A 10151-nucleotide genomic window follows, 5' to 3' on the forward strand; every position below is an offset into this window, starting at 1 on the left:
CTTTTAGATTCCTTTTTATTTCCTCAGTAGTTACTATTTGCTGGGCTGGTTTGCATTTTGAGGAGCATTTATTGCTGCCAGGCAAACCAAACCCTTAAGTACTTAAATTACCGTCCTGATCCTATCAAGGCCAGCTTCCCAAAATATATATAAGGGACAGCATCCTCGCATCTCTCCAGTGGGATCCCTCTTCCTATCCTGCACCAGCACAGCCCCATAACTTTGCGATTTAACCTTCAAATAAGCCACAATGAGCAGGCAGGCACCAACGGTGAGATCTGTCCTGGGACGAAGAGGCTTCAGCTCAGCCTCGGAGATCTGCGGCCGCAGCTACGCGGCGTCGGCCAGCCAGCCGGTGCGCTGCGGCGCCTACAGCAGCAGGAGCGTCTGCAACCTGGGCGGCAGCAGGAGGATCTCCTATGTCAACGGGGGCTGCGGCACCGCCTGCTTTGGGGAGATGGGCTTCGGCGGCATGGGCTACGGGAACGCTGCAGGAGGCAGGGTTGGCCTGTGCGGCCCCCGCGGATACAGCATCGTGCGGGGGTACCCCGAGCGCAAGGCCGACGGCATCCAGGGCATCTGCATCGACGAGCGGCTGCTGAAGCCCCTCTGCGTCGGGGTGGACCCGCTGGAACACGAGATACGCTGCCAGGAGAAGGAGCAGATCAAGACCCTCAACACGCAGTTTGCCTGTTTCATCGACAAGGTGAGTGCAGTCCTGCTCCAGAATTGCTGTCCCTTGAGGAAAACAAAACCTGACCGAACCCCTCCAAAACCCATCTTGTGCCACGAGTCCATCAACATCCTCTGAAGCCCCAGTCCAACTCTGCCATGAATCCCTGAGCTGGATCCACGTAGGGGTCCAGCTTTCCACAGAAAATTTTAGGAAAATTCTAACAGTTTTTAATAACTAATAATAATTTTAAGAGCATGTTAATCCAGATTGAGATCTTTTTAATGGGGTTCATTTCAGCCCTGTCCCTGCTCTGGCATTCCATGGCCTTTGAATCACGGCCATGGTTGCAGTGGACTTTCTTGCAGGTGTTTCCTCTTGTTCAAATTGGATTTCTTGCTGCAGCTTAGGTGGAAGTTACAGCCTTGACTAGTTCATCCTTCTGTCCTGTGTTAAATAATTCAAATAATTCCCTCCTCTCTTTGACTTTAAATAAATTGACAGTTCCAAAAACTTTCCCGAAGGCAAAGGTGGTTAATCTTGATCCAGACATGTGAAGGTTAGAGATGAAATCTGATCTGTCACCCAAGGATCCCTTTGTATAAAAAACAGAGACAAAGCAGTTTCACTATCTGGGGACTCGATTTTATCCTAAAATACATCAGAGGCACCACCTGGAGTTTTGTTCCTAATACTTGTTAAGAAATGCAGATTTAGACACCAGGCTCCTGGATTTCTAAATAATGTAGACATGGGAGTCTTTGATTTCTAAATAATGTAGACATGACATTTAGATTTCTAAATAATTTACATGTCTGAATTCCAGATTTTGAAATAATTTAGACTTGTGGCATAAAGATTTCTTAATAAGGGCAGATAACTTTCAGATCATGGTGCCATATCATCTCTCACTTCCTGAAAATCCCATTCCTGCACTTGTGGTTAAGAGCATAGAGTTAAACAGGTGTTGAGTCCCTGCCTTCACCTCTTTACTTGAAGAATAGCTATCTTTTGCCTTCAGGTTCGATTCCTGGAACAGCAGAACAAAGTGCTGGAGACCAAGTGGGGCCTCCTGCAGCAATACGTGCTGCCAAAAAAAGGGAAAAACCTGGAACTGTACTTCGAGAATTACATCTGTGACCTGAGAAAGCGCCTGGACTGTTTGCTGTGTGAAAAGCAGAAATTGGGCAGTGAAGAATGTGCCACAAGCCAGCTGGTGGAGGAGTTCAAGTGCAAGTAAGGACCTTCTGAGCTCCTCTAGCTGATGGCATTTTGCTTTTCTGGTTCATCTTGGGCAACTTCTCCTAGACTTGTGGCATGTCCCCTCTGGGAGTGCCACATTCTTCTGTCTCACTGGCAAGCTCTTTGCATTGGTAATGTTGTTGTTGCTCATGAAGAAGCTTCTGATCTTGAGGTGGTTTAATGTTGGTCTCCAGACACTGATCTGGCAGTGCCTGGTGGCAGTCCCAGCAAGAGAGAGTTGTCATTTTTTTACCTGGTGGTTATTGTCATTTGTACCTGAAGTCATTATAATTTATACCTGATGGTTGATGTCTGAGTGTCTGAGCAATTTTGTTCCTCAGCCCTTTTTTCCTCCTTTTCCAACAGGTATGAAGAGGAAATCAACAGGCGCACAACTGTGGAGAATGAATTTGTGGCACTCAAAAAGGTGAGAAGCTCAAACGACATGAATAGTTTTACCTGTAGTAGGTTTTTTGGGGGCAAAATTGGCTGAAATAGTTAATTATTAACAAAAAATCACAAAAGTATTACGATGAGTTGGAGAGAGAGTTAGAAAGAGGTACAGGGTTGGGAAAAGAGGCAAGTAGAAAGTAAAAATAATGTCTCCCCAAAGTTTACATCAACAGCACTACAGCACCAGTTTTGTTGCCTCAAAAACCTTCCTGAAGTGTGGGAGGGGGACAGAGAAGGACAGGTCACACCAGAACACCAGGTTATTTCTGTCTGTCTCTCCACATCCTTTATTCTTGGACATCAGAAAAGCAGGAATCATTTGAAGAATATTAAAAATTGTGTTTAAATACTCATTAGACAGTTGTGGGTTTGTAGCTGCGTCCTAAGTGATAAATCAACTAATTCCTGTAAGTCATGTTGGAATGGTTTCGTTTTCCTTGAGGAGGCACCAGGTTATCCTGACTCACCCTCTCACGCCTTTTTTCCCTTGAAATCTTGTTGAGGCACATTTCTGTCTTGTTGGTGTTGCCTCTGTGTGTTTCTCCAACATTTACAGCTAGGTTTGGGCTGGAATGTGTATGTCTCTCCTCTTGCAGGATGCAGATTGCATCTTCTTAAACAAGGAAGAGCTGGAGGTGAAGGTGGATCTGTTAAGGAGGCAGCTGGAGCTGCTGAAATGTGTGTTTGAGGAGGTGAGTTCCTCTGGTACATCCTGGGACTTCGGTGGTCCTGTCTTATCCTTCAGATGCTCCAAATTTCTACAGCTTGAAACTCCTCTGGGATGTGTCTCATACAAAGCCCTGAATAACTAAAAGCATGGAAGTACAAGGTTGATATAAAATTAACATGATTATGCTGGAGATAGGGTGGTTCCCCCTTCCTTCATGCAGCTCCAGGTAGGAATTGGCTGTGTCCTAACTCTACCCTGGAGAAAAGATGAGTCCGTCTCGTTCCTCCAGATTGCAGCTGCCTGATTAGAGCTGAAGCAACTCCCAGCTCAGTCCTGTCATTAAATCACTCAGGCAGCAGGAGATGAGAGGATACCAAGGGTTAAGTCACTCCTATTTCTCGCCCTTGATGTGGACAGAATTGCTGCAGGTCAGCACGTAGGTCAGCAGTCACAGGTGGCAACTCATCCTGCCGCAGGATTTTCTGCTGAGCCATCCCGAGGGACATTTCTTGACTTGTTCTATCCCTCAGTCACTCCATGTGCCAGCCCTTCCCTCCCTGCAAAGCCTGAGAGGTGAGAAGAGCTGACAAAGCCCTTCCTACCCCACAGGAAAGGGCCCAGGTCGATCGCCAGCTCTGCGACACCTCGGTCATCGTCAAGATGGACAACAACCGAGACCTGGACATGGAAAGCATCATCAAGAACGTCGAGTGCTGGTACCAGGAGATTGCCCAGAAGAGCAAAGAAGAAGTCGATGCTTTCTACCAGAACAGGGTGAGTAAGGGGCCAGCTGGGTCTGTGCCTGGCAATGTCACAGGCCAAAAGTGACAACTGTCCTATTTCTTTGTTCCAGTTTCAGGAGCTGCAGGATAAGAGAGGGAAATTCTGCCATGACCTGCAGAGCAACAAGTGTGAGATTTCAGAGCTGACACGGATGATCCAGAAGCTGCAGTGTGAGCTGGAGAGCGTCAAGAAGCAGGTAGGAGATGTTTCCAGAGAAGTAGGACAGCTCAGACACAGGGCAAGGTGATGCATTGATCTTTAGAAGACTTGACATCTGCTCTAGGCCCTGACTGGAAAGTGCAAAGTGGGTGGAGAGGGATGGGATGCTGGTGGGTTTTCCCTGTTTGCAATTGGGAGAGCAGATTTATCCAAACCCAGAGTGTCCAAAAACCAGGATAAGAAGTTTCGCAGACACCTACACTGCTGTCCTCCCCTGACAGGTCTCCTGCCTGCAAACCTCCATTTGTGACGTTGAGCAGCGTGGGGATTGTGCCCTCAAAGATGCTCGAGAAAAGCACGTTGAGCTGCAGAATGCTCTACAGAAGGCCAAGGACGAGCTGGCCTGCATGCTGCGGGACTATCAGGAGCTGCTCAATGTCAAGCTGGCCCTGGACATCGAGATTGCCACCTACAAGACTCTGCTGGAGGGTGAAGAGAGCAGGTTGGTGACACTTTTCCCTCCTGTGTATCTGAGGCTATGGCAGCTCCCAAGTGAATTCTACCTCCAAGGTCTCCCCAGGCTCACAGAAACTGGACCTGGAGAGGTGCCTGGAGGCCATGAAGGCCACATGGGTGCCAGCAAAAACAGTTCCTGTCCCAGGGGTAGTGAGGCGTGTTGCAACAGGGGACTAAGTGGTCTGGATTGTGGCTGGAAGTTGTGAGTAATGTGTGTTTCTCTTTTCTCCCCACAGGATATGTGTGGGGAACCCTGTGAGCGTGTGTAAGTAACTGTGCATTTTCAGCCATGAAGGTTTCTTGTTTTAGGACAGATACCTTTGGGAGCAACATTATCTGTCTGCCCCAGGTCCCTCTGCCTCCCTTTTCCAGTTCTGGAAAGTTTAGCCCCAGAGATCTCAAATACCTCTGAATTTAAAAAAAACCCAGCTTTTGGAGTGAGGGGAGGAGGTCAAACTCAAGACCCTTTTCTACCCTTGGAGGCAACAGGGAGATGTCCTGGGGACCATGGGATATGTCCTGAGCCTGGGAAGCACCAGCAACATGGGAAGGGGGAGGATGCATGAGGGGATGTGTTGGGACACGGGGGAGGAGTAGGACGGAGCAGGGGCTCAGACACATTGGACAAATCCAGAGGAAATCAGGTTTGGTTGGTTCGGTCACTCAAGAAACAACATGCCTTGTGGAAGCCGTCCAGTTTTCCTCCCTAACTGACTCCCATGGGCTCTGTTGCAGCTGTGGTCAGCAGTGGCTACAACATCCCTGACGACTGCGGGATGATGGCCAACGGGGCCGTGTGTGGCTACGGCTCCCTGGGCAGGCGGGCCGGGCGCCACAGCTCCCAGACCGGTGGGTTCAGCTCCCGCAGCGCCGGCATCCACCCCAAGAGAGTCCTCAGCTCCGTGGCCAAGCAGTGCATGCCAGAGGTGTTCTGCCAGGCCGGAGGGGTCAGCTGCAAAGCCGGCGGGTTCAGCTCCCGCAGCGGAGGGTACCCAGCCCGCACCGTGGTCAGCGCTGGCAGCGCGGGCATGAATGCCAGGATGGGGCCCTGCCAGGCTGGACAAGTGCTCAGCTTTGGGAACCAGGGCTGCGTCATCCGGCAGCTGGCGGGGCCCCCCGTCGTCGTGTCCAGCAGCACTGAGGTTGTGGGGTGCAACAACGGCGTGGTGGGGAATTTTGGGGTCGTCAGAGACCCCTGTGTGGTCCCATAGGTCAGCGGCGCTCAGATGCGCCAGCCCCATGCCAGCACGATGCAGGGTGATTCCTCTGCCCCTTAGCAGCAACATTTGTCACCAAACCCACTCCCACATTTATTAGCCTCAGATTTATCCCCCCCGAGCTGTGTTTTCAGAATCTCCAAGCCTAAAGGTCCCTCTAGAAACTTCTCCTGCAGGTGCTCAACACAGTGTGATTTCTGAATCCTTACTTTAGGTTGTCACAGCTTTAAGGGTTTGTTTGTTGCACTGCTTCCCCCTCTGTCTTTTCCCATAACAAGCAGATTAATTAACAATATTCCCCCCTCCAAGAGCCCTCTTTTTTCTTCCAGCTCCTCCCAAAGCATTTCAGAAAAGAGAGCGAGGATTTAACTGCTTAAACCTTCCCAGGAGATGCTGCAAAGAGCAGACTCCCTCTATTTTTATCCTGTCTTTTTTTGGTCCAAGAAAACCCTGCACTGCAAATTTATGCTTAAATCTGAAACAAAGCAATTTTCAAAGCACCTGATGGTTCTTCACAGCCATCAGCTTTTTTTTTGTGTGTGTGAAATTTGCTCATGGATGAACATATAGTACTTTTGTTTGCTTCTGCATGTTGGGGTGGCTGGCTTGAGGAGTGCTAATTTTTAGAACAGATCACCCCCTTTCCTTTTCCATCCCCCCAGAATGCCAAGGGAAGTTAATGGTGCATAAATTGTCCATGTTGACATGTTGACAAATGGAGCTGTTCCCATTGACTCAAACTTCCCAGCTTCTCACTGAGTCCTCAATAAACTGCTTTGAAAGGACATCTTTTGTCTCTCAATTTTTCCATAGATGGTATTTAAAAAAACTACAAAGTAGGTGAAAAAAATACTCTGGGGAGCATAAGAACCAAAGATACCTTTGGATTCTCTGTGGGCAGTCTGGGACATTGTGGGGCTCAGGTGTCACTGGGGTAACTGTGGTTTATTTATCTCCCCATAGCATATCACATAAGATATTTTATAGACCAGTTAACAATTGATGTCAAAGATTTTTAGAAACCTCCAAAATAATCCTGAGCACCACAGGGTAGTGTTTTCCAACCTATTGCAACCTCCAAACAATGCATTTGTTTGATCCTTTCAAGTCAGAGCAGTTGAATGAAGATGAATTCAGCAGTGCCCTTCTGGGCTCATAGGTCTGGTGATCAAGGCTGTGACACCAGAGACGTGTTTCAGACACAAAAACTTGGCCTTAGTGGCTTTGGTGATGACAAAGTGTTATTTGAACTGTGTGACATAAAAAGCACTGAGATGTCTTGGCCATAGTGAGGTGGGATTGACTTTGCCCTGGTTTTGGAGTCTCCCACGTTGAGCTCAGCAGGGTTGCTGGGGATTCATTTCTTGGAAAAAACGACATTTCCGCAGGGTGATTCATCCAGCCAAACACAGGTGCATAATTTAGCATGAAATGCATGGAGCTTGAGGCTGTCTGCACCAATGGGATCCGTCGTGGCTCTGGAGGCAGCCCCGGGCAGGGGGATTAACCCAAACATGGGTGTCCCATGCCAGGCACCTGCAAATTCCCAGGAATCCTCCCTGCCTCTCCCGCCGGACTTGCAGACGTTATTATCACAGGGAATTTCTTCCTGTCTCCAGCCCAGGCAGAATTACAGGCCACGCAGCCCCAGTAATCTCTCCACTCTCACAGGGCAACATTCTAATTGCAACCTGAAAAAAGGGGACAATTAAAGGGTGAGGTGGGGAATAAGATCAGCACCTTTGGCGAATGGCAGGGGATGTCATTTCTGTGCTGAGAGTGGAAAATGCTTCATCCAGCTCTGACCAGCTGCGTGTCAGACCCTGGTAAGGTGAGGTGGATGCTTGTCCTCCACCTGTGCCCTCTCTCCAACAAGGAATTTCAGTTCAGGAGTTTCAATTTTAATTGGCTCCAAGTAGATGGGATGGAGCTCACCTCAGTGGGGAATTCTGCACTTGAGCTTGCTTCATTCACCACTTGCAAATGGAATTTGGAAATAGGAGTCCCTCCCATCAGGCAGCTTCCATTAATTGCGTGAACATCATGGATTCATGATGTGGTGTCCAGATGTCACTCAGCCTTGGCCAAGTGTTCAGGAAACTCTGAAGCTCCAAACCTGGGTCCTGTGTCTGTGAGGAGGCCTGGCCATCTCTCCATAATCCATACCCAGCATGACTCATCCTGGCTTTGTGCCAAGGTCCCTTTCTGTTGGGTTTGCTAAAAAGATGGCTTCTTGAGGAAAAGGAGGGGAAGGAAGCCCTGCTTTGGAGCTGGGCTTTGGTCCTCTCCTGGCTGACCTGACCCATTGCTCTTCCCCTACCTGGAGCCAGGCTTTGGTCCTCTCCTCGTTGACCGGACCCATTGCTCTTCCCCTGCCTTTTCTGCCTTTATGGCCTGGACAAACAGGAACTGGCTTTGCAAGGCATTCCCAGCTCAGAGGGGCGGGGGCCTGGCACGCCCCAGCATTTCCAGAGCTTCCCCCCTGACCATTAAAGTCAGACACCGAGGCAGCCCCAGGTGAGAGAGGACTCGAGCCTGGGCTGTCCCTGTGGGGCCTGGGGCTGAGCTCAGACAGAAGCCTGAAATATTCGGAGCATTACCAAGGGTGACTCTTCCCATTCCTGACTGAGGAAGCAGGAGGTGACTGCCTAATTTCAGAGGGATAATTAACTTTTACTAGCCTGAATAATAGAGAGAAGAAAGGGAGGTGATCCTGCCTCATCCAAAACAAGGGCAGCTCCTTTCCTCCTCCTCCTCCTGGAGCCAACACCCAAATATTCTGAGGTATATTAGCAAACCAAAGAGGGAAATGAAGGCTGCATTTATTTCTCTCTCTCTGGCTACAGTTCTTAAAAAATTTGTATCGGGAGCAAAGGGAAAAGGTTCATCTCAAATGATTTTCAAACCATTCATTAAAGCTGTAAAACAAGCTCAAAATTCTCTCCTGGCAAGGCATTGCTACCTGTCTTCCCAATATTTATTTTGTGTTTTAATCTTGGGGATTGTTTTGACTTTATTATTTTTATTTCCTTTTTAGTCTTAAGGAATGTTTTGCCTATTTTTCCCTTCCTTTTCAATAGCAACAAGTTCAAACACTCGTTATAACTTGGGGAACTGGAATTTCAATTAAAAATAATCAAAGAAAACACGTTGATACTGGAGCAATGTCTTCATGAAGTTCTTCTAGCAAGAAAAAAATATTTAGAAATACCATTCCAGGAATTTTATTCTATTAAATATCTTGGGTTTAGTTGACTAATTTAATAAAATTAATGTCATCCCAACCAAACCCAGGACATCAAACCAAAGCCTACCATGGTTGAAGAGATGAGAAGAGAAAGGGGAGAAGCAAATCTATCCAGGCTGAGTGCACAGTCCAGGTCTCTTCCATCATCCAGGGTACACGTGGACAAGTCAGAGGGTTCCCCCTCCAAAAAACAAACGTGTGCTGCCAGAAGACCAGCGTGAGGAGAAGGGAGATTCTCCTCCTGCATCAGACCCCTCCCCACCCTTCCTAACAAGCATCTTCCAGTTCAACCATCCTGAGCAGGGTGGGAAAATTCTGCCATAAATTCATTTTTAAAACAAGAGAGATTCATGACACCAACCCACCCAACCTGAGCCTAATTTATAGACTAGAAAGGTGAGGGTTGGGCCTGGCACAGATTGCTGAGAGAAGCTGTGGCTGCCCCATCCCTGGAAGTTCCAAGACCAGGTTGGACAAGGCTTGGAAAAACCTGCAGTGGGATGGGCTTTAAGATCCTTCAGTGGGATTCTTCTTCTCCCATATCATCTCTCTGCACTGGAATGCAGAAAGAGGAGGAAGAGGTGGGACTCTGGCAGAAACAGAAAGTAATCTCTCAGAAAATCATCTCTCAGAAAATCAACTCTCAGAAAATAATCTCCCAAAAAATAATCTCTCAGAAGTCCTGGCCACAGCGTGTCCCTACAGCACAAGGCAGGAACAGCAGCACAACTGAAGCCACAGCAGGAAGAACACCCATCCCAGTAAATAGTTGAGCTGGTAATTAACCCCAGCAGAATGAATGGAACAAGGAAATATTCTCCGAGCCAAGGCTGTCATTTAAGCTTTTCCACTTGCTCATTATTCCCCGTGTGTAAGAGTTACCAAAATGGTTTTTTTACGTCAAAAGCTGACACCAACCATCACAAGTCAAACAAAACCAGGCAAGCTCAAGAGACATTTCTTCCATGCAGCCTGGATAAGGAATCCAAGATAAAGAACATTTTCTTAAGTCTGTCACTAGACACGCTCTTCCCTGGCCTCTCTGTCCCCTCCTTCTCTCCTGACCTGGAATAAGATAAAGATGCTGAACCTCTGCACTTTAGCATTGAATGAGGAGGAGTTTTTCAAGCCTTTTAGCTCAGGAGCAGCAGAAATGGGAAAACCAAACTCATGCAGCCTCTGAATCAACAG

At 48.1% G+C, this 10151-nt stretch overlaps 1 protein-coding gene across 1 annotated transcript; it reads left to right on the forward strand.

Moving 5' to 3' along the window:
• Positions 1–250: 250 nt before the first annotated feature.
• LOC128950335 (keratin, type II cytoskeletal 7-like) lies at positions 251–5707 on the forward strand. Its single transcript, XM_054295217.1, has 9 exons — positions 251–706; positions 1695–1909; positions 2282–2342; positions 2965–3060; positions 3648–3812; positions 3892–4017; positions 4262–4482; positions 4733–4761; positions 5232–5707. Exons 1-9 carry the CDS (start codon positions 251–253, stop codon positions 5705–5707), a joined length of 1845 nt encoding a protein of 614 aa, XP_054151192.1.
• The last annotated feature ends 4444 nt before the right edge of the window (positions 5708–10151 follow it).

Source organism: Melozone crissalis, unplaced genomic scaffold (assembly GCF_028551555.1).
Source record: "Melozone crissalis strain CALT ecotype California unplaced genomic scaffold, PUWL_Pcris_2 ptg000537l_1, whole genome shotgun sequence".
Classification (NCBI taxonomy): domain Eukaryota; kingdom Metazoa; phylum Chordata; class Aves; order Passeriformes; family Passerellidae; genus Melozone; species Melozone crissalis.